This window comes from Oncorhynchus clarkii, chromosome 16 (assembly GCF_045791955.1).
Source record: "Oncorhynchus clarkii lewisi isolate Uvic-CL-2024 chromosome 16, UVic_Ocla_1.0, whole genome shotgun sequence".
Taxonomy (NCBI): domain Eukaryota; kingdom Metazoa; phylum Chordata; class Actinopteri; order Salmoniformes; family Salmonidae; genus Oncorhynchus; species Oncorhynchus clarkii.
The window spans coordinates 74,482,165-74,509,634 of NC_092162.1; the positions used below are offsets into that span (position 1 = coordinate 74,482,165).

General features: G+C 41.5%; 1 protein-coding gene across 1 annotated transcript in view; it reads right to left on the minus strand.

Annotated features, from left to right (window-relative positions):
* LOC139367394 (uncharacterized) overlaps positions 1-27,470 on the minus strand; it is a 229,958-nt gene that overhangs the window by 32,516 nt on the left and 169,972 nt on the right. Inside the window, exons 3-4 of the mRNA XM_071105590.1 lie at positions 7,077-7,208; positions 476-550 (exon numbers count right to left, since the gene is read on the minus strand). Coding sequence (XP_070961691.1) covers positions 476-550; positions 7,077-7,208 — 207 coding nt within the window. The remainder of the gene's footprint in view (positions 1-475; positions 551-7,076; positions 7,209-27,470) is intronic.

Consider the following 27,470-nt stretch of genomic DNA (forward strand, 5'->3'; position numbering starts at 1 on the left):
GCTGGCCGTATACCTGTAGCCCCCTCCCTCTACTATTAGTCCTGTACTAGTCCTGTATTAGTCCTGTATCCTGTACTAGCTGTCCGTATGTCTGTAGCCCCCCTCTACTATTAGTCCTGTATTAGCTGTCCGTATAGCTACCTGTAGCCCCCCCCCCCCCTCTACTATAAGTCCTGTACTAGTCCTGTATTAGTCCTGTATCCTGTACTAGCTGTCCGTATGTCTGTAGCCCCCCTCTACTATTAGTCCTGTATTAGCTGTCCGTATAGCTACCTGTAGCCCCCCCCCTCTACTATTAGTCCTGTATCCTGTATTAGCTGGCCGTATAGCTACCTGCAGCCCCCCCCCTCTACTATTAGTCCTGTATCCTGTATTAGCTGGCCGTATAGCTACCTGCAGCCCCCCCCCCCCTCTACTATTAGTCCTGTATCCTGTATTAGCTGGCCGTATAGCTACCCCCCCCCCCTGTACTCACAGCTCCTGGATGATGAAGTACTCCTTCCGCGTCTCAAAAGTGTCGATCATTTGGAGGATGTTTGGATGGTTGACCCTGGAACAGCCAGAGGAGGAGACACATTTTTATATTAACCAAGTGTTACACCGAGTCCCATTTGGCACCCTATTCCTTATTTAGTGCCTATGGGTCCTGCTCAGAAGTAGTGCACTATACAGGGAAAAGGGTGGCATTTGGGACGAATAACCAGTGGAGGACAGATTCAGACACATAAACAGGAACCAACGAAGGAGAGATTCAGACACAGAAACCAGTGGAGGAGAGATTCAGACACAGAAACCAGCGAATGAGAGATTCAGACACAGAAACCAGCGAAAGAGAGATTCAGACACAGAAACCAGCGAAGGAGAGATTCAGACACAGAAACCAGCGAAGGAGAGATTCAGACACAGAAACCAGCGAAGTAGAGATTCAGAAACAGAAACCAGCGAAGGAGAGATTCAGACACAGAAACAGGAAGCAGCGAAGAAGAGATTCAGAAACAAAAACCTGCGAAGGAGAGATTCAGACACAGAAACAGGAACCAACGAAGGAGAGATTCAGGCACAGAAATAGGAACCAACGAAGGAGATATTCAGACACTGAAACAGGAACCAACGAAGGAGAGATTCAGACACAGAAACAGGAACCAACGAAGGAGAGATTCAGACACTGAAACAGGAAGCAGCGAAGGAGAGATTCAGAAACAGAAACCAGCGAAGGAGAGATTCAGACACAGAAACAGGAACCAACGAAGGAGAGATTCAGACACAGAAACAGGAAGCAGAGATTCTGACACAGAAACAGGAAGCAGCGAAGGAGAGATTCAGACACAGAAACAGGAAGCAGCGAAGGAGAGATTCAGACACTGAAACAGGAAGCAGCAGGGTATAGGAACAATGCTGGACATCTTGATGGAAGTGGGGACAGCAGACTGGGATAGGGAAAGATTGAATATTGTTACAGGCTTTGGTTTTTCCATTTATGTTTTGAGGTCGACTTTGGAACATATAGCTCCTTTGCTACGATCGGTGCCACCTCGTTGGTGGGAAGGGGTTTCACCTGTGCTGGCCCAGGTGCTGTTTAACGGTGGTTGTCCCAGTGCTCCCGTTGTCTTGATAGATGCAGAGGGTTAACACCTTCAGTTGGCGCTCCCTATTTAGAGTTCAATACCAACAGTCCTTTTTTGAGTGTCTTTCAGAACCCTTCCTAGAACCCAACCTTTTTCGTTCTGGTTGTTGGTCAGTGACAATTTGTTAGTTCCCTGGGGAACGTAACAATATGTCCCTGAAACATTTTTGTAAAAACACTCCAGCCAGCTGGTCTGCACGTGCTCTGACACAGCTAGGGATGCCGTCTGGGCCGGCAGCCACACTTAAATGTCTTACTCACGTCGGCCACGGAGAACGAGAGTGGCGGTGGCCTGCATTGGCAGTACTGTGTTTTCCTCAAAGAAGGCGAAGAAGGTGTTTAGATTGTCCTGGAGCAAAGCGTCGGTGTCCGCGACGTGGCTGGTTTTCCCTTTATAGTCCGTTATTGTCTGGAGAAACTGACACATTACGTCTAGTGTCTGAGTCGTTGTATTGTGACTCCACTTTGTCTCTGTACTGGCGATTTGCCCGTCTGATTGCCTTACGGAGGGCATAGCTGCACTGTTTGTACTAGTCCATGTTCCAAGTCACCTTGCTGTCATGAAATGTGGTTGTTTGCACTTTCAGTTTTGTGCGAATGCTGCCTTATATCCATAGTTTCTGGTTTGGATAAGTTCTAATCATCACACAGGGAACAACATCCTCTACGCATTTCCTGATGAACCCAGTCACAGTGGGAACAACATCCTTTACGCACTTCCTGATGAACACAGTCACAGTGGGAACAACATCCTCTACGCACTTCCTGATGAACTCAGTCACAGTGGGAACAACATCCTCTACGCACTTCCTGATGAACTCACTCACAGTGGGAACAACATCCTCTCAGTATTTCCTGATGAATTCAGTCACAGTGGGAACAACATCCTCTATGCACTTCCTGATGAACTCAGTCACAGTGGGAACAACATCCTTTACGCACTTCCTGATGAACTCAGTCACAGTGGGAACAACATCCTCTACGCATTTCCTGATGAACTCAGTCACAGTGGGAACAACATCCTCTACGCACTTCCTGATGAACTCACTCACAGTGGGAACAACATCCTCTACGCACTTCCTGATGAACTCAGTCACAGTGGGAACAACATCCTCTACGCACTTCCTGATGAATTCAGTCACAGAGTCAGTGAATGCGTCAATGTTATTCTCAGACGCAACGCAGAACTTTTATTCCAGAAATCATAAAATGGTTTGACAACCCTGTTCGTAAGCTTTCAAATTAAATTAAATCAAACTCAACCATGTATATGACATTCATTCCCAAAAAGTCACTTTTGGACCACTTCCACCATGGGCAAACATGTAGGAAAGGTTTCGTACAAATCAAAAGGGCCTCCCGAGTGGTGCAGTGGTCTAAGGCTACAAGAGATCCTGGTTCAAGTCCAGGCTCTGTCGCAGCTGGCCGCGACCGGGAGACCCATGCACAATTGGCCCAGTGTCATCTAGGTTAGTGGAGGGTATGGCCGGCAGGGATGTTCTTGTCCCATTGCGTTCTAGTGACTCCTGTGGCGGGCCGGGCATGATTGCCAGGTGTACGGTGTTTGGTTTCCGGGTTAAGCGGCTGGCTTCCGGGTTAAGCCGGCATTGTGTCAAGAAGCAGTACGGCTTGGTTGGGTTGTGTTTCGGAGGACACACGGCTCTCAACCTTCGCTTTTCCCGAGTCCGTACGGGAGCTGCAGTGATGGGACAAGACTGTAACCACCAATTGGAAACCAGGAAATTGGGGAGGGGGGGAAACATTTAAGAAACATAAAAGGGGTGCACACAGAAAGTGACTGAAAACATATGGAAGTACCCTGCAGTGACTGAAATCATATGGAAGTACCCTGCAGTGACTGAAATCATATGGAAGTACCCTGCAGTGACTGAAATCATATGGAAGTACCCTGCAGTGACTGAAAACATATGGAAGTACCCTGCAGTGACTGAAAACATATGGAAGTACCCTGCAGTGACTGAAAACATATGGAAGTACCCTGCAGTGACTGAAATCATATGGAAGTACCCTGCAGTGACTGAAAACATATGGAAGTACCCTGCAGTGACTGAAATCATATGGAAGTACCCTGCAGTGACTGAAATCATATGGAAGTACCCTGCAGTGACTGAAAACATATGGAAGTACCCTGCAGTGACTGAAAACATATGGAAGTACCCTGCAGTGACTGAAATCATATGGAAGTACCCTGCAGTGACTGAAAACATATGGAAGTACCCTGCAGTGACTGAAATCATATGGAAGTACCCTGCAGTGACTGAAATCATATGGAAGTACCCTGCAGTGACTGAAAACATATGGAAGTACCCTGCAGTGACTGAAATCATATGGAAGTACCCTGCAGTGACTGAAAACATATGGAAGTACCCTGCAGTGACTGAAATCATATGGAAGTACCCTGCAGTGACTGAAATCATATGGAAGTACCCTGCAGTGACTGAAATCATATGGAAGTACCCTGCAGTGACTGAAATCATATGGAAGTACCCTGCAGTGACTGAAATCATATGGAAGTACCCTGCAGTGACTGAAATCATATGGAAGTACCCTGCAGTGACTGAAATCATATGGAAGTACCCTGCAGTGACTGAAATCATATGGAAGTACCCTGCAGTGACTGAAATCATATGGAAGTACCCTGCAGTGACTGAAATCATATGGAAGTACCCTGCAGTGACTGAAATCATATGGAAGTACCCTGCAGTGACTGAAATCATATGGAAGTACCCTGCAGTGACTGAAATCATATGGAAGTACCCTGCAGTGACTGAAATCATATGGAAGTACCCTGCAGTGACTGAAATCATATGGAAGTACCCTGCAGTGACTGAAATCATATGGAAGTACCCTGCAGTGACTGAAATCATATGGAAGTACCCTGCAGTGACTGAAATCATATGGAAGTACCCTGCAGTGACTGAAATCATATGGAAGTACCCTGCAGTGACTGAAATCATATGGAAGTACCCTGCAGTGACTGAAAACATATGGAAGTACCCTGCAGTAACTGAAATCATATGGAAGTACCCTGCAGTGACTGAAATCATATGGAAGTACCCTGCAGTGACTGAAATCATATGGAAGTACCCTGCAGTGACTGAAATCATATGGAAGTACCCTGCAGTGACTGAAATCATATGGAAGTACCCTGCAGTGACTGAAATCATATGGAAGTACCCTGCAGTGACTGAAATCATATGGAAGTACCCTGCAGTGACTGAAATCATATGGAAGTACCCTGCAGTGACTGAAATTATATGGAAGTACCCTGCAGTGACTGAAAACATATGGAAGTACCCTGCAGTGACTGAAATCATATGGAAGTACCCTGCAGTGACTGAAATCATATGGAAGTACCCTGCAGTGACTGAAATCATATGGAAGTACCCTGCAGTGACTGAAATCATATGGAAGTACCCTGCAGTGACTGAAATCATATGGAAGTACCCTGCAGTGACTGAAATCATATGGAAGTACCCTGCAGTGACTGAAATCATATGGAAGTACCCTGCAGTGACTGAAATCATATGGAAGTACCCTGCAGTGACTGAAATCATATGGAAGTACCCTGCAGTGACTGAAATCATATGGAAGTACCCTGCAGTGACTGAAATCATATGGAAGTACCCTGCAGTGACTGAAATCATATGGAAGTACCCTGCAGTGACTGAAATCATATGGAAGTACCCTGCAGTGACTGAAATCATATGGAAGTACCCTGCAGTGACTGAAATCATATGGAAGTACCCTGCAGTGACTGAAATCATATGGAAGTACCCTGCAGTGACTGAAATCATATGGAAGTACCCTGCAGTGACTGAAATTATATGGAAGTACCCTGCAGTGACTGAAAACATATGGAAGTACCCTGCAGTGACTGAAATCATATGGAAGTACCCTGCAGTGACTGAAAACATATGGAAGTACCCTGCAGTGACTGAAAACATATGGAAGTACCCTGCAGTGACTGAAATCATATGGAAGTACCCTGCAGTGACTGAAATCATATGGAAGTACCCTGCAGTGACTGAAATCATATGGAAGTACCCTGCAGTGACTGAAATCATATGGAAGTACCCTGCAGTGACTGAAATCATATGGAAGTACCCTGCAGTGACTGAAATCATATGGAAGTACCCTGCAGTGACTGAAATCATATGGAAGTACCCTGCAGTGACTGAAATCATATGGAAGTACCCTGCAGTGACTGAAAACATATGGAAGTACCCTGCAGTGACTGAAATCATATGGAAGTACCCTGCAGTGACTGAAATCATATGGAAGTACCCTGCAGTGACTGAAATCATATGGAAGTACCCTGCAGTGACTGAAATCATATGGAAGTACCCTGCAGTGACTGAAATCATATGGAAGTACCCTGCAGTGACTGAAATCATATGGAAGTACCCTGCAGTGACTGAAATCATATGGAAGTACCCTGCAGTGACTGAAATCATATGGAAGTACCCTGCAGTGACTGAAATCATATGGAAGTACCCTGCAGTGACTGAAATTATATGGAAGTACCCTGCAGTGACTGAAAACATATGGAAGTACCCTGCAGTGACTGAAATCATATGGAAGTACCCTGCAGTGACTGAAATTATATGGAAGTACCCTGCAGTGACTGAAATCATATGGAAGTACCCTGCAGTGACTGAAATCATATGGAAGTACCCTGCAGTGACTGAAAACATATGGAAGTACCCTGCAGTGACTGAAAACATATGGAAGTACCCTGCAGTGACTGAAATCATATGGAAGTACCCTGCAGTGACTGAAATCATATGGAAGTACCCTGCAGTGACTGAAATCATATGGAAGTACCCTGCAGTGACTGAAATCATATGGAAGTACCCTGCAGTGACTGAAAACATATGGAAGTACCCTGCAGTGACTGAAATCATATGGAAGTACCCTGCAGTGACTGAAATCATATGGAAGTACCCTGCAGTGACTGAAATCATATGGAAGTACCCTGCAGTGACTGAAATCATATGGAAGTACCCTGCAGTGACTGCTGGTTTGTTCCTTTAAATTAAGACCTGTTTGTTGTCATTGTAGAAAACTGAGAAGCAAAAACTGTCAGACACTGTGGGCCTCAGTAGCTATACCCTCAGTGATAGCATTACATGTTCTGTTATTAGCTGCTACAATTTCAACTTCTACTCAGATACAGTACATGAGGAAAGAATCATTTCAACAGAGAGGGGGGTCTGTCTCTCTGTACATCAGGGGATCACGTACATTTTGAGAGGGGGTATGGCTCTCTGTACATCAGGGGATCACGTACATTTTGAGAGGGGGTCTGTCTCTCTGTACATCAGGGGATCACGTACATTTTGAGAGGGGGTCTGTCTCTCTGTACATCAGGGGATCACGCACATTTTGAGAGGGGGTCTGTCTCTCTGTACATCAGGGGATCACGTACATTTTGAGGATCTGGATTTCATTCTTGGCAGCCTTGCGTACTTTCCTCCCGTCCTTCTTCAGAAACTTCTTACAGACAAACACCTTGTTGGTTTGTCGGTCTTTAGCCATACACAGCTCACAGAACTCCTTCCTGCAGACAGGGAGTGGGGAGAGGGAGGAGAGGGAGAAGAGAGAAGGTAGAGAGTGAAGAGAGAGGGTGAGAGAGAGAAGAGAGGGTGAGAGAGAGAAGAGAGGGTGAGAGAGAAGAGAGGGTGAGAGAGAAGAGAGGGTGAGAGAGAGAAGAGAGGGTGAGAGAGAGAAGAGAGGGTGAGAGAGAAGAGAGAAGGTAGAGAGAGAAGAGAGGGTGAGAGAGAAGAGAGGGTTGAGAGAGAGAAGAGAAGGTGAGAGAGAGAAGAGAGGGTGAGGGAGAGAAGAGAGGGTGAGAGAGAGAAGAGAGGGTGAGAGACAGTGATAGAGCAAAAGAGAAAGGAGGTAGAGGAGAACATAATCAAGACAGATGCATTTTATAGCAGCACTCCTCAATCTCTGTTAATGCCTAAAAACATTCCCAGCGGACAAAAACGCAAGGTCAGGGCCATATTAGGCAGACCGACATGTTTTAAATGGCTTTAAAACAAAACAGGCCACGAAGAGCGACCGGGCAGAGCAGACACAGAGAAACACGCCAAAATGCATCTGTGTCTGCAAAAGCATTAACACACAACCACTTTCTGTCGGAAAGACTGAGGACGGCATCTTTAAAAGTAACATAGTGGTTATTAGACTACATAATGAACAGAGTGGTTATTAGACTACATAATGAACAGAGTGGTTATTAGACTACATAATGAACAGAGTGGTTATTAGACTACATAATGAACAGAGTGGTTAACAGACTACATGATGAACAGAGTGGTTAACAGACTACATAATGAACAGAGTGGTTATTAGACTACATAATGAACAGAGTGGTTATTAGACTACATAATGAACACAGTGGTTATTAGACTACATAATGAACAGAGTGGTTAACAGACTACATAATGAACAGAGTGGTTATTAGACTACATAATGAACAGAGTGGTTATTAGACTACATAATGAACAGAGTGGTTATTAGACTACATAATGAACAGAGTGGTTAACAGACTACATGATGAACAGAGTGGTTAACAGACTACATAATGAACAGAGTGGTTATTAGACTACATAATGAACAGAGTGGTTATTAGACTACATAATGAACACAGTGGTTATTAGACTACATAATGAACAGAGTGGTTAACAGACTACATAATGAACAGAGTTATTATTAGACTACATAATGAACAGAGTGGTTATTAGACTACATAATGAACAGAGTGGTTAACAGACTACATAATGAACAGAGTGGTTATTAGACTACATAATGAACAGAGTGGTTAACAGACTACATAATGAACAGAGTGATTATTAGACTACATAATGAACATAGTGGTTATTAGACTACATAATGAACAGAGTGGTTATTAGAGTACATAATGAACAGAGTGGTTATTAGACTACATAATGAACAGAGTGGTTATTAGACTACATAATGAACAGAGTGGTTAACAGACTACATAATGAACAGAGTGGTTAACAGACTACATAATGAACAGAGTGGTTATTAGACTACATAATGAACAGAGTGGTTATCAGACTACATAATGAACAGAGTGGTTATTAGACTACATAATGAACAGAGTGGTTAACAGACTACATAATGAACAGAGTGGTTATTAGACTACATAATGAACAGAGTGGTTAACAGACTACATAATGAACAGAGTGATTATTAGACTACATCATGAACAGAGTGGTTAACAGACTACATAATGAACAGAGTGGTTATTAGACTACATAATGAACAGAGTGGTTATTAGACTACATAATGAACAGAGTGGTTATTAGAGTACATAATGAACAGTGGTTATTAGAGTACATAATGAACTGAATGGTTATTAGACTACATAACGAACAGAGTGGTTATTAGACTACATAATGAACAGAGTGGTTAACAGACTACATAATGAACAGAGTGGTTATTAGACTACATAATGAACAGAGTGGTTATTAGACTACATAATGAACAGAGTGGTTATTAGAATACATAATGAACAGAGTGGTTAACAGACTACATAATGAACATAGTGGTTATTAGACTACATAATTAACAGAGTGGTTATTAGACTACATAATGAACAGAGTGGTTATTAGACTGCATAATGAACAGAGTGGTTATTAGACTACATAATGAACAGAGTGGTTAACAGACTACATAATGAACAGATTGGTTATTAGACTACATAATGAACAGAGTGGTTATTAGACTACATAATGAACAGAGTGGTTAACAGACTACATAACGAACAGAGTGGTTATTAGACTACATAATGAACAGAGTGGTTATTAGACTACATAATGAACAGAGTGGTTATTAGACTACATAATGAACAGATTGGTTATTAGACTACATAATGAACAGAGTGGTTATTAGACTACATAATGAACAGAGTGGTTATTAGACTACATAATGAACAGAGTGGTTATTAGACTACATAATGAACAGAGTGGTTATTAGACTACATAATGAACACAGTGGTTATTAGACTATATAACGAACAGAGTGGTTAACAGACTACATAATTAACAGTGTCTACATATTGCTGGTTGATGATTTAAGAGGATTTAAATTAAAGTGGGCTGGATGGAGACTTTTCAACCTCAGTCAATACCAGGATCTACCTCACACATTATCTCCAGCACAATACCAGGATCTACCTCAGTCATTATCTCCAGCACAATACCAGGATCTACCTCAGTCATTATCTCAGCTCCAGTACCAGGGCTACATACGTGAAAACTAAACATTTCTATGTTTTGTAGAAACAAATATTATGTTTTTAAAAACAGTGATTTTGAAACTCTATGATCATTTTGAGTGTAGTGCGGAGCAGGAAAACACCCTCCACAGATCATAGAAACGGCCCGGTTTCACACATGTACACTGGAGACGATGAAGTTGAAAAGTGGCTTAAACTCCATACACTTGAGATAAAATACTAAACACCAAATACTGACAAACAAATCCCAACAACCATTGCATTAATATTGACAGGAAACTTCAGCCTGACATCATGAATATGACCACATGGTTTCCCCTTTACCTCAACCTGACATCATGAATAATGAATATGACCGCATGGTTTCCCCTTTACCTCAGCCTGACATCATGAATAATGAATATGACCGCATGGTTTCCCCTTTACCTCAGCCTGACATCATAAATAATGAATATGACCACATGGTTTCCCCTTTACCTCAACCTGACATCATGAATATGACCATATGGTTTCCCCTTTTCCTCAACCTGATATCATGAATATGACCACATGGTTTCCCCTTTACCTCAGCCTGACATCATGAATAATGAATATGACCACATGGTTTCCATTTACCTCAGCCTGACATCATGAATAATGAATATGACCACATGGTTTCCCCTTTACCTCAGCCTGACATCATGAATAATGAATATGACCACATGGTTTCCCTTTACCTCAGCCTGACATCATGAATAATGAATATGAACACATGGTTTCCCCTTTACCTCAACCTGACATCATGCATAATGAACACATGGTTTCTCCTTTACCTCAGCCTGACATCATGAATAATGAATATGACCACATGGTTTCCCCTTTACCTCAGCCTGACATCATGAATATGACCACATGGTTTCCCCTTTACCTCAGCCTGACATCATGAATAATGAACACATGGTTTCCCCTTTACCTCAACCTGACATCATGAATAATGAATATGAACACATGGTTTCCCCTTTACCTCAGCCTGACATCATGAATAATGAATATGACCACATGGTTTCCCCTTTACCTCAGCCTGACATCATGAATAATGAATATGACCACATGGTTTCCCCTTTACCTCAGCCTGACATCATGAAAAATGAATATGACCACATGGTTTCCCCTTTACCTCAGCCTGACATCATGAAAAATGAATATGACCACATGGTTTCTCCTTTACCTCAGCCTGACATCATGAATATGACCACATGGTTTCCCCTTTACCTCAGCCTGACATCATGAATATGACCACATGGTTTCCCCTTTACCTCAGCCTGACATTATGAATAATGAATATGAACAAATGGTTTCTCCTTTACCTCAGCCTGACATCATGAATATTGAATATGAACACATGGTTTCCCCTTTACCTCAACCTGACATCATGAATATGACCACATGGTTTCCCCTTTACCTCAGCCTGACATCATGAATAATGAATGTGAACACATGGTTTCCCCTTTATCTCAACCTGACATCATGCATAATGAACACATGGTTTCCCCTTTACCTCAGCCTGACATCATGAATAATGACTATGACCACATGGTTTCCCCTTTACCTCAGCCTGACATCATGAATATGAACACATGGTTTCCCTTTTACCTCAACCTGACATCATGAATATGAACACATGGTTTCCCCTTTACCTCAACCTGACATCAAGAATATGACCACATGGTTTCCCCTTTACCTCAACCTGACATCATGAATATGACCACATGGTTTCCCCTTTACCTCAACCTGACATCATGAATATGAACACATGGTTTCCCCTTTACCTCAACCTGACATCATGAATAATGAATATGAATACATGGTTTCTCCTTTACCTCAGCCTGACATCATGAATTTGACCACATGGTTTCCCCTTTACCTCAACCTGACACATCATGAATAATGAATATGACCACATGGTTTCCCCTTTACCTCAACCTGACATCATAAATAATGAACACATGGTTTCCCCTTTACCTCAGCCTGACATCATGAATAATGAACACATGGTTTCCCCTTTACCTCAGCCTGACATCATGAATAATGAATATGACCACATGGTTTCCCCTTTACCTCAGCCTGACATCATGAATAATGAATATGACCACATGGTTTCTCCTTTAACTCAACCTGACATCATGAATATGAACACATGGTTTCCCCTTTACCTCAGCCTGACATCATGAATAATGAATATGACCACATGGTTTCCCCTTTACCTCAGCCTGACATCATGAATAATGAACACATGGTTTCCCCTTTACCTCAGCCTGACATCATGAATAATGAATATGACCACATGGTTTCCCTTTACCTCAACCTGACATCATGAATATGACCACATGGTTTCCCCTTTACCTCAGCCTGACATCATGCATAATGAACACATGGTTTCTCCTTTACCTCAGCCTGACATCATGAATAATGAATATGAACACATGGTTTCCCTTTTACCTCAACCTGACATCATGAATATGAACACATGGTTTCCCCTTTACCTCAACCTGACATCAAGAATATGACCACATGGTTTCCCCTTTACCTCAACCTGACATCATGAATATGACCACATGGTTTCCCCTTTACCTCAACCTGACATCATGAATATGAACACATGGTTTCCCCTTTACCTCAACCTGACATAATGAATAATGAATATGAATACATGGTTTCTCCTTTACCTCAGCCTGACATCATGAATATGACCACATGGTTTCCCCTTTACCTCAACCTGACACATCATGAATATGAACACATGGTTTCTAATTTACCTCAACCTGACATCATGAATAATGAATATGACCACATGGTTTCCCCTTTACCTCAGCCTGACATCATGAATATGACCACATGGTTTCCCCTTTACCTCAACCTGACACATCATGAATAATGAATATGACCACATGGTTTCCCCTTTACCTCAACCTGACATCATGAATAATGAACACATGGTTTCCCCTTTACCTCAACCTGACACATCATGAATAATGAATATGACCACATGGTTTCCCTTTACCTCAACCTGACATCATGAATATGACCACATGGTTTCCCCCTTACCTCAGCCTGACATCATGCATAATGAACACATGGTTTCTCCTTTACCTCAGCCTGACATCATGAATAATGAATATGAACACATGGTTTCCCTTTTACCTCAACCTGACATCATGAATATGAACACATGGTTTCCCCTTTACCTCAACCTGACATCAAGAATATGACCACATGGTTTCCCCTTTACCTCAACCTGACATCATTAATATGACCACATGGTTTCCCCTTTACCTCAACCTGACATCATGAATATGAACACATGGTTTCCCCTTTACCTCAACCTGACATAATGAATAATGAATATGAATACATGGTTTCTCCTTTACCTCAGCCTGACATCATGAATATGACCACATGGTTTCCCCTTTACCTCAACCTGACACATCATGAATATGAACACATGGTTTCTAATTTACCTCAACCTGACATCATGAATAATGAATATGACCACATGGTTTCCCCTTTACCTCAGCCTGACATCATGAATATGACCACATGGTTTCCCCTTTACCTCAACCTGACACATCATGAATAATGAATATGACCACATGGTTTCCCCTTTACCTCAACCTGACATCATGAATAATGAACACATGGTTTCCCCTTTACCTCAACCTGACACATCATGAATAATGAATATGACCACATGGTTTCCCCTTTACCTCAGCCTGACATCATGAATAATGAACACATGGTTTCCACTTTACCTCAGCCTGACATCATGAATAATGAACACATGGTTTCCCCTTTACCTCAGCCTGACATCATGAATAATGAATATGACCACATGGTTTCCCCTTTACCTCAGCCTGACATCATGAATAATGAATATGACCACATGGTTTCTCCTTTAACTCAACCTGACATCATGAATATGAACACATGGTTTCCCCTTTACCTCAACCTGACACATCATGAATAATGAATATGACCACATGGTTTCCCCTTTACCTCAGCCTGACATCATGAATAATGAACACATGGTTTCCCCTTTACCTCAACCTGATATCATGAATATGACCACATGGTTTCCCCTTTACCTCAGCCTGACATCATGAATAATGAATATGACCACATGGTTTCCCTTTACCTCAACCTGACATCATGAATATGACCACATGGTTTCCCCTTTACCTCAGCCTGACATCATGAATAATGAATATGTACACATGGTTTCCCCTTTACCTCAGCCTGACATCATGAATAATGAATATGACCACATGGTTTCCCCTTTACCTCAGCCTGACATCATGAATATGAACACATGGTTTCCCTTTTACCTCAACCTGACATCATGAATATGAACACATGGTTTCCCCTTTACCTCAACCTGACATCAAGAATATGACCACATGGTTTCCCCTTTACCTCAACCTGACATCATGAATATGACCACATGGTTTCCCCTTTACCTCAACCTGACATCATGAATATGAACACATGGTTTCCCCTTTACCTCAACCTGACATCATGAATAATGAATATGAATACATGGTTTCTCCTTTACCTCAGCCTGACATCATGAATATGACCACATGGTTTCCCCTTTACCTCAACCTGACACATCATGAATATGAACACATGGTTTCTAATTTACCTCAACCTGACATCATGAATAATGAATATGACCACATGGTTCCCCTTTACCTCAACCTGACATCATGAATAATGAATATGACCACATGGTTTCCCCTTTACCTCAGCCTGACATCATGAATAATGAATATGAACACATGGTTTCTCCTTTACCTCAACCTGACATCATGAATAATGAATATGACCACATGGTTTCTCCTTTACCTCAACCTGACACATCATGAATAATGAATATGACCACATGGTTTCCCCTTTACCTCAACCTGACATCATGAATATGACCACATGGTTTCCCCTTTACCTCAACCTGACATCATGAATAATGAATATGACCACATGGTTTCCCCTTTACCTCAACCTGACATCATGAATATGACCACATGGTTTCCCCTTTACCTCAGCCTGACATCATGAATAATGAATATGAACACATGGTTTCTCCTTTACCTCAACCTGACATCAAGAATATGACCACATGGTTTCCCCTTTACCTCAGTCTGACATCATGAATAATGAACACATGGTTTCCCCTTTACCTCAACCTGACATCATGAATATGACCACATGGTTTCCCCTTTACCTCAACCTGACATCATGAATATGAACACATGGTTTCCCCTTTACCTCAACCTGACATCATGAATATGAACACATGGTTTCCACTTTACCTCAACCTGACATCATGAATATGAACACATGGTTTCTCCTTTACCTCAACCTGGCATCATGAATAATGAATATGACCACATGGTTTCCCATTTACCTCAACCTGACATCATGAATATGAACACATGGTTTCCACTTTACCTCAACCTGACATCATGAATATGACCACAAGGTTTCCCCTTTACCTCAACCTGACATCATGAATAATGAATATGACCACATGGTTTCTCCTTTACCTCAACCTGACACATCATGAATAATGAATATGACCACAAGGTTTCCCCTTTACCTCAACCTGACATCATGAATAATGAATATGACCACATGGTTTCCCCTTTACCTCAACCTGACATCATGAATATGAACACATGGTTTCCCCTTTACCTCAACCTGACATCATGAATATGAACACATGGTTTCCACTTTACCTCAACCTGACATCATGAATATGAACACATGGTTTCCCCTTTACCTCAACCTGACATCATGAATATGACCACATGGTTTCCCCTTTATCTCAACCTGACACATCATGAATATGAACACATGGTTTCTAATTTACCTCAACCTGACATCATGAATAATGAATATGACCACATGGTTTCCCCTTTACCTCAGCCTGACATCATGAATTTGACCACATGGTTTCCCCTTTACCTCAACCTGACACATCATGAATAATGAATATGACCACATGGTTTCCCCTTTACCTCAACCTGACATCATGAATAATGAACACATGGTTTCCCCTTTACCTCAACCTGACACATCATGAATAATGAATATGACCACATGGTTTTCCCTTTACCTCAGCCTGACATCATGAATAATGAACACATGGTTTCCACTTTACCTCAGCCTGACATCATGAATAATGAACACATGGTTTCCCCTTTACCTCAGCCTGACATCATGAATAATGAATATGACCACATGGTTTCCCCTTTACCTCAGCCTGACATCATGAATAATGAATATGACCACATGGTTTCTCCTTTAACTCAACCTGACATCATGAATATGAACACATGGTTTCCCCTTTACCTCAGCCTGACATCATGAATAATGAATATGACCACATGGTTTCCCCTTTACCTCAGCCTGACATCATGAATAATGAACACATGGTTTCCCCTTTACCTCAGCCTGACATCATGAATAATGAATATGACCACATGGTTTCCCTTTACCTCAACCTGACATCATGAATATGACCACATGGTTTCCCCTTTACCTCAGCCTGACATCATGAATAATGAATATGAACACATGGTTTCCCCTTTATCTCAACCTGACATCATGCATAATGAACACATGGTTTCTCCTTTACCTCAGCCTGACATCATGAATAATGAATATGAACACATGGTTTCCCTTTTACCTCAACCTGACATCATGAATATGAACACATGGTTTCCCCTTTACCTCAACCTGACATCAAGAATATGACCACATGGTTTCCCCTTTACCTCAACCTGACATCATGAATATGACCACATGGTTTCCCCTTTACCTCAACCTGACATCATGAATATGAACACATGGTTTCCCCTTTACCTCAACCTGACATCATGAATAATGAATATGAATACATGGTTTCTCCTTTACCTCAGCCTGACATCATGAATATGACCACATGGTTTCCCCTTTACCTCAACCTGACACATCATGAATATGAACACATGGTTTCTAATTTACCTCAACCTGACATCATGAATAATGAATATGACCACATGGTTTCCCTTTACCTCAGCCTGATATCATGAATATGACCACATGGTTTCCCCTTTACCTCAACCTGACACATCATGAATAATGAATATGACCACATGGTTTCCCCTTTACCTCAGCCTGACATCATGAATAATGAATATGACCACATGGTTTCTCCTTTAACTCAACCTGACATCATGAATATGAACACATGGTTTCCCCTTTACCTCAACCTGACACATCATGAATAATGAATATGACCACATGGTTTCCCCTTTACCTCAGCCTGACATCATGAATAATGAACACATGGTTTCCCCTTTACCTCAAACTGATATCATGAATATGACCACATGGTTTCCCCTTTACCTCAGCCTGACATCATGAATATGAACACATGGTTTCCCTTTTACCTCAACCTGACATCATGAATATGAACACATGGTTTCCCCTTTACCTCAACCTGACATCAAGAATATGACCACATTGTTTCCCCTTTACCTCAACCTGACATCATGAATATGACCACATGGTTTCCCCTTTACCTCAACCTGACATCATGAATATGAACACATGGTTTCCCCTTTACCTCAACCTGACATCATGAATAATGAATATGAATACATGGTATCTCCTTTACCTCAGCCTGACATCATGAATATGACCACATGGTTTCCCCTTTACCTCAACCTGACACATCATGAATATGAACACATGGTTTCTACTTTACCTCAACCTGACACATCATGAATAATGAATATGACCACATGGTTTCCCCTTTACCTCAGCCTGACATCATGAATAATGAACACATGGTTTCCACTTTACCTCAGCCTGACAACATGAATAATGAACACATGGTTTCCCCTTTACCTCAGCCTGACATCATGAATAATTAATATGACCACATGGTGTCCCCTTTACCTCAGCCTGACATCATGAATAATGAACACATGGTTTCCCCTTTACCTCAGCCTGACATCATGAATAATGAATATGACCACATGGTTCCCCTTTACCTCAACCTGACATCATGAATAATGAATATGACCACATGGTTTCCCCTTTACCTCAACCTGACATCATGAATATGACCACATGGTTTCCCCTTTACCTCAACCTGACATCATGAATAATGAATATGACCACATGGTTTCCCCTTTACCTCAGCCTGACATCATGAATAATGAATATGACCACATGGTTTCCCCTTTACCTCAGCCTGACATCATAAATAATGAATATGACCACATGGTTTCCCCTTTACCTCAGCCTGACATCATGAATATGAACACATGGTTTCCCCTTTACCTCAACCTGACATCAAGAATATGACCACATGGTTTCCCCTTTACCTCAACCTGACATCATGAATATGACCACATGGTTTCCCCTTTACCTCAACCTGACATCATGAATATGAACACATGGTTTCCCCTTTACCTCAACCTGACATCATGAATAATGAATATGAACACATGGTTTCTCCTTTACCTCAGCCTGACACATCATGAATATGAACACATGGTTTCTAATTTACCTCAACCTGACATCATGAATAATGAATATGACCACATGGTTTCCCCTTTACCTCAGCCTGACATCATGAATATGACCACATGGTTTCCCCTTTACCTCAACCTTACACATCATGAATAATGAATATGACCACATGGTTTCCCCTTTACCTCAACCTGACATCATGAATAATGAACACATGGTTTCCACTTTACCTCAGCCTGACATCATGAATAATGAACACATGGTTTCCCCTTTACCTCAGCTTGACATCATGAATATGACCACATGGTTTCCCCTTTACCTCAACCTGACATCATGAATAATGAATATGACCACATGGTTTCCCCTTTACCTCAGCCTGACATCATGAATAATGAATATGACCACATGGTTTCCCCTTTACCTCAGCCTGACATCATGAATATGACCACATGGTTTCCCCTTTACCTCAACCTGACATCATGAATAATGAATATGACCACATGGTTTCCCCTTTACCTCAGCCTGACATCATGAATATGACCACATGGTTTCCCCTTTACCTCAACCTGACACATCATGAATAATGAATATGACCACATGGTTTCCACTTTACCTCAGCCTGACATCATGAATATGACCACATGCTTTCCCCTTTACCTCAGCCTGACATCATGAATAATGAATATGAACACATGGTTTCTCCTTTACCTCAACCTGACATCATGAATAATGAATATGACCACATGGTTTCTCCTTTACCTCAACCTGACACATCATGAATAATGAATATGACCACATGGTTTCCCCTTTACCTCAACCTGACATCATGAATAATGAACACATGGTTTCCACTTTACCTCAGCCTGACATCATGAATAATGAACACATGGTTTCCCCTTTACCTCAGCCTGACATCATGAATAATTAATATGACCACATGGTTTCCCCTTTACCTCAGCCTGACATCATGAATAATAACCACATGGTGTCCCCTTTACCTCAGCCTGACATCATGAATAATGAACACATGGTTTCCCCTTTACCTCAGCCTGACATCATGAATAATGAATATGACCACATGGTTCCCCTTTACCTCAACCTGACATCATGAATAATGAATATGACCACATGGTTTCCCCTTTACCTCAACCTGACATTATGAATATGACCACATGGTTTCCCCTTTACCTCAACCTGACATCATGAATAATGAATATGACCACATGGTTTCCCCTTTACCTCAGCCTGACATCATGAATAATGAATATGACCACATGGTTTCCCCTTTACCTCAGCCTGACATCATGAATTTGACCACATGGTTTCCCCTTTACCTCAACCTGACACATCATGAATAATGAATATGACCACATGGTTTCCCCTTTACCTCAACCTGACATCATGAATAATGAACACATGGTTTCCCCTTTACCTCAACCTGACACATCATGAATAATGAATATGACCACATGGTTTTCCCTTTACCTCAGCCTGACATCATGAATAATGAACACATGGTTTCCACTTTACCTCAGCCTGACATCATGAATAATGAACACATGGTTTCCCCTTTACCTCAGCCTGACATCATGAATAATGAATATGACCACATGGTTTCCCCTTTACCTCAGCCTGACATCATGAATAATGAATATGACCACATGGTTTCTCCTTTAACTCAACCTGACATCATGAATATGAACACATGGTTTCCCCTTTACCTCAGCCTGACATCATGAATAATGAATATGACCACATGGTTTCCCCTTTACCTCAGCCTGACATCATGAATAATGAACACATGGTTTCCCCTTTACCTCAGCCTGACATCATGAATAATGAATATGACCACATGGTTTCCCTTTACCTCAACCTGACATCATGAATATGACCACATGGTTTCCCCTTTACCTCAGCCTGACATCATGAATAATGAATATGAACACATGGTTTCCCCTTTATCTCAACCTGACATCATGCATAATGAACACATGGTTTCTCCTTTACCTCAGCCTGACATCATGAATAATGAATATGAACACATGGTTTCCCTTTTACCTCAACCTGACATCATGAATATGAACACATGGTTTCCCCTTTACCTCAACCTGACATCAAGAATATGACCACATGGTTTCCCCTTTACCTCAACCTGACATCATGAATATGACCACATGGTTTCCCCTTTACCTCAACCTGACATCATGAATATGAACACATGGTTTCCCCTTTACCTCAACCTGACATCATGAATAATGAATATGAATACATGGTTTCTCCTTTACCTCAGCCTGACATCATGAATATGACCACATGGTTTCCCCTTTACCTCAACCTGACACATCATGAATATGAACACATGGTTTCTAATTTACCTCAACCTGACATCATGAATAATGAATATGACCACATGGTTTCCCTTTACCTCAGCCTGATATCATGAATATGACCACATGGTTTCCCCTTTACCTCAACCTGACACATCATGAATAATGAATATGACCACATGGTTTCCCCTTTACCTCAACCTGACATCATGAATAATGAACACATGGTTTCCCCTTTACCTCAACCTGACACATCATGAATAATGAATATGACCACATGGTTTCCCCTTTACCTCAGCCTGACATCATGAATAATGAACACATGGTTTCCACTTTACCTCAGCCTGACATCATGAATAATGAACACATGGTTTCCCCTTTACCTCAGCCTGACATCATGAATAATGAATATGACCACATGGTTTCCCCTTTACCTCAGCCTGACATCATGAATAATGAATATGACCACATGGTTTCTCCTTTAACTCAACCTGACATCATGAATATGAACACATGGTTTCCCCTTTACCTCAGCCTGACATCATGAATAATGAATATGACCACATGGTTTCCCCTTTACCTCAGCCTGACATCATGAATAATGAACACATGGTTTCCCCTTTACCTCAGCCTGACATCATGAATAATGAATATGACCACATGGTTTCCCTTTACCTCAACCTGACATCATGAATATGACCACATGGTTTCCCCTTTACCTCAGCCTGACATCATGAATAATGAATATGAACACATGGTTTCCCCTTTATCTCAACCTGACATCATGCATAATGAACACATGGTTTCTCCTTTACCTCAGCCTGACATCATGAATAATGAATATGAACACATGGTTTCCCTTTTACCTCAACCTGACATCATGAATATGAACACATGGTTTCCCCTTTACCTCAACCTGACATCAAGAATATGACCACATGGTTTCCCCTTTACCTCAACCTGACATCATGAATATGACCACATGGTTTCCCCTTTACCTCAACCTGACATCATGAATATGAACACATGGTTTCCCCTTTACCTCAACCTGACATCATGAATAATGAATATGAATACATGGTTTCTCCTTTACCTCAGCCTGACATCATGAATATGACCACATGGTTTCCCCTTTACCTCAACCTGACACATCATGAATATGAACACATGGTTTCTAATTTACCTCAACCTGACATCATGAATAATGAATATGACCACATGGTTTCCCTTTACCTCAGCCTGATATCATGAATATGACCACATGGTTTCCCCTTTACCTCAACCTGACACATCATGAATAATGAATATGACCACATGGTTTCCCCTTTACCTCAACCTGACATCATGAATAATGAACACATGGTTTCCCCTTTACCTCAACCTGACACATCATGAATAATGAATATGACCACATGGTTTCCCCTTTACCTCAGCCTGACATCATGAATAATGAACACATGGTTTCCACTTTACCTCAGCCTGACATCATGAATAATGAACACATGGTTTCCCCTTCACCTCAGCCTGACATCATGAATAATGAATATGACCACATGGTTTCCCCTTTACCTCAGCCTGACATCATGAATAATGAATATGACCACATGGTTTCTCCTTTAACTCAACCTGACATCATGAATATGAACACATGGTTTCCCCTTTACCTCAACCTGACACATCATGAATAATGAATATGACCACATGGTTTCCCCTTTACCTCAGCCTGACATCATGAATAATGAACACATGGTTTCCCCTTTACCTCAAACTGATATCATGAATATGACCACATGGTTTCCCCTTTACCTCAGCCTGACATCATGAATATGAACACATGGTTTCCCTTTTACCTCAACCTGACATCATGAATATGAACACATGGTTTCCCCTTTACCTCAACCTGACATCAAGAATATGACCACATTGTTTCCCCTTTACCTCAACCTGACATCATGAATATGACCACATGGTTTCCCCTTTACCTCAACCTGACATCATGAATATGAACACATGGTTTCCCCTTTACCTCAACCTGACATCATGAATAATGAATATGAATACATGGTATCTCCTTTACCTCAGCCTGACATCATGAATATGACCACATGGTTTCCCCTTTACCTCAACCTGACACATCATGAATATGAACACATGGTTTCTACTTTACCTCAACCTGACACATCATGAATAATGAATATGACCACATGGTTTCCCCTTTACCTCAGCCTGACATCATGAATAATGAACACATGGTTTCCACTTTACCTCAGCCTGACATCATGAATAATGAACACATGGTTTCCCCTTTACCTCAGCCTGACATCATGAATAATTCATATGACCACATGGTTCCCCCTTTACCTCAGCCTGACATCATGAATAATAACCACATGGTGTCCCCTTTACCTCAGCCTGACATCATGAATAATGAACACATGGTTTCCCCTTTACCTCAGCCTGACATCATGAATAATGAATATGACCACATGGTTCCCCTTTACCTCAACCTGACATCATGAATAATGAATATGACCACATGGTTTCCCCTTTACCTCAACCTGACATCATGAATATGACCACATGGTTTCCCCTTTACCTCAACCTGACATCATGAATAATGAATATGACCACATGGTTTCCCCTTTACCTCAGCCTGACATCATGAATAATGAATATGACCACATGGTTTCCCCTTTACCTCAGCCTGACATCATAAATAATGAATATGACCACATGGTTTCCCCTTTACCTCAGCCTGACATCATGAATATGAACACATGGTTTCCCCTTTACCTCAACCTGACATCAAGAATATGACCACATGGTTTCCCCTTTACCTCAACCTGACATCATGAATATGACCACATGGTTTCCCCTTTACCTCAACCTGACATCATGAATATGAACACATGGTTTCCCCTTTACCTCAACCTGACATCATGAATAATGAATATGAACACATGGTTTCTCCTTTACCTCAGCCTGACACATCATGAATATGAACACATGGTTTCTAATTTACCTCAACCTGACATCATGAATAATGAATATGACCACATGGTTTCCCCTTTACCTCAGCCTGACATCATGAATATGACCACATGGTTTCCCCTTTACCTCAACCTTACACATCATGAATAATGAATATGACCACATGGTTTCCCCTTTACCTCAACCTGACATCATGAATAATGAACACATGGTTTCCACTTTACCTCAGCCTGACATCATGAATAATGAACACATGGTTTCCCCTTTACCTCAGCTTGACATCATGAATATGACCACATGGTTTCCCCTTTAACTCAACCTGACATCATGAATAATGAATATGACCACATGGTTTCCCCTTTACCTCAGCCTGACATCATGAATAATGAATATGACCACATGGTTTCCCCTTTACCTCAGCCTGACATCATGAATATGACCACATGGTTTCCCCTTTACCTCAACCTGACATCATGAATAATGAATATGACCACATGGTTTCCCCTTTACCTCAGCCTGACATCATGAATATGACCACATGGTTTCCCCTTTACCTCAACCTGACACATCATGAATAATGAATATGACCACATGGTTTCCACTTTACCTCAGCCTGACATCATGAATATGACCACATGCTTTCCCCTTTACCTCAGCCTGACATCATGAATAATGAATATGAACACATGGTTTCTCCTTTACCTCAACCTGACATCATGAATAATGAATATGACCACATGGTTTCTCCTTTACCTCAACCTGACACATCATGAATAATGAATATGACCACATGGTTTCCCCTTTACCTCAACCTGACATCATGAATAATGAACACATGGTTTCCACTTTACCTCAGCCTGACATCATGAATAATGAACACATGGTTTCCCCTTTACCTCAGCTTGACATCATGAATATGACCACATGGTTTCCCCTTTACCTCAACCTGACATCATGAATAATGAATATGACCACATGGTTTCCCCTTTACCTCAGCCTGACATCATGAATAATGAATATGACCACATGGTTTCCCCTTTACCTCAGCCTGACATCATGAATATGACCACATGGTTTCCCCTTTACCTCAACCTGACATCATGAATAATGAATATGACCACATGGTTTCCCCTTTACCTCAGCCTGACATCATGAATATGAACACATGGTTTCCCCTTTACCTCAACCTGACACATCATGAATAATGAATATGACCACATGGTTTCCACTTTACCTCAGCCTGACATCATGAATATGACCACATGCTTTCCCCTTTACCTCAGCCTGACATCATGAATAATGAATATGAACACATGGTTTCTCCTTTACCTCAACCTGACATCATGAATAATGAATATGACCAAATGGTTTCTCCTTTACCTCAACCTGACACATCATGAATAATGAATATGACCACATGGTTTCCCCTTTACCTCAACCTGACATCATGAATATGACCACATGGTTTCCCCTTTACCTCAACCTGACATCATGAATAATGAATATGACCACATGGTTTCCCCTTTACCTCAACCTGACATCATGAATATGACCGCATGGTTTCCCCTTTACCTCAGCCTGACATCATGAATAATGAATATGAACACATGGTTTCTCCTTTACCTCAACCTGACATCATGAATATGACCACATGGTTTCCCCTTTACCTCAACCTGACATCATGAATATGAACACATGGTTTCCCCTTTACCTCAACCTGACATCATGAATATGAACACATGGTTTCCACTTTACCTCAACCTGACATCATGAATATGAACACATGGTTTCTCCTTTACCTCAACCTGACATCATGAATAATGAATATGACCACATGGTTTCCCATTTACCTCAACCTGACATCATGAATATGAACACATGGTTTCCACTTTACCTCAGCCTGACATCATGAATAATGAATATGACCACATGGTTTCCCCTTTACCTCAACCTGACATCATGAATATGAACACATGGTTTCCACTTTACCTCAACCTGACATCATGAATATGAACACATGGTTTCTCCTTTACCTCAACCTGACATCATGAATAATGAATATGACCACATGGTTTCCCCTTTACCTCAGCCTGACATCATGAATAATGAACACATGGTTTCCACTTTACCTCAGCCTGACATCATGAATAATGAACACATGGTTTCCCCTTTACCTCAGCCTGACATCATGAATAATTAATATGACCACATGGTTTCCCCTTTACCTCAGCCTGACATCATGAATAATAACCACATGGTGTCCCCTTTACCTCAGCCTGACATCATGAATAATGAACACATGGTTTCCCCTTTACCTCAGCCTGACATCATGAATAATGAATATGACCACATGGTTCCCCTTTACCTCAACCTGACATCATGAATAATGAATATGACCACATGGTTTCCCCTTTACCTCAACCTGACATCATGAATATGACCACATGGTTTCCCCTTTACCTCAACCTGACATCATGAATAATGAATATGACCACATGGTTTCCCCTTTACCTCAGCCTGACATCATGAATAATGAATATGACCACATGGTTTCCCCTTTACCTCAGCCTGACATCATAAATAATGAATATGAACACATGGTTTCCCCTTTACCTCAGCCTGACATCATGAATATGAACACATGGTTTCCCCTTTACCTCAACCTGACATCAAGAATATGACCACATGGTTTCCCCTTTACCTCAACCTGACATACCTTAAGGGAACATTTCGGCATTTCGTGTATGATCAGTGAGAAAGTCCATATTGCAAATGTACGGTCCCTTACTAGACGTCCGAAATCGTTTGTAAAATTCGCGGTCGGCGTCGGGCCGTGCGGTAGGGCCAGACCTACCGGGAAGTCATCAAATGAACTTTGTCGGACATTCGGTTTCCGTTTTATAAAATAAACAAGTTTTTGAGCGTTTTTCCGCTATCCCGGAATTTCCCACAAGAGGGCATACGGAATCATATGGCAATTTGGCAAAACATCACGAATCACGACGGGGCCTTATCTCGAAAACGGAAAATATTTTGAAGCCGAAACTCGGTGAGCGTAGGTTTGGCATAATGGGCAGTTGGCCCCGAACAAGATGGCGTCTAGGCCTCGACGGTTTTTGAGTTATGGCCGTTTTTCTGGGATTAAAGGTCCTAAATGGAAATAGAGAAATTATTTTTCCACTTCAGGTCAAAGTCAAGGAGCCTCCGGTGTCAATAAAAAAAGAACCAGCCATTTATCTATCGTCATTTAAGAGAAACGGAACAATGACAACTTGGCGATGGTCACAAATAGGCGTTTTTTTTTTTCAACGGTTACAGATCCAGTTGCAGGGTGTTCATACGAATCTTTTTAAAGTGTGCTGCGGAGCTCTGCGAGATTTCTGTGATTTTCTATGATTTTCTGAAATAACACACACATACTAAACCCTCCGTAAATAACTCAGTTGTTAACGTAAAGACTTAAAACTCAGGATTCTGTAACAGCATACCCCAATGAGGATATGTGGTGATTTATAGCTTCCTGTGCCAACCGGAAGTGCCATAATTGGTGTCTCAGGGGCTGTTTCAAAGGGTTAAAAAAGTCTGATCTGTCCAAAACTTCATATATGTGATTAGGCAACCCCCATGAACTGTAAATCAGTCATTTTTCCCCAAAAAATTCAAAGGAAAAAAA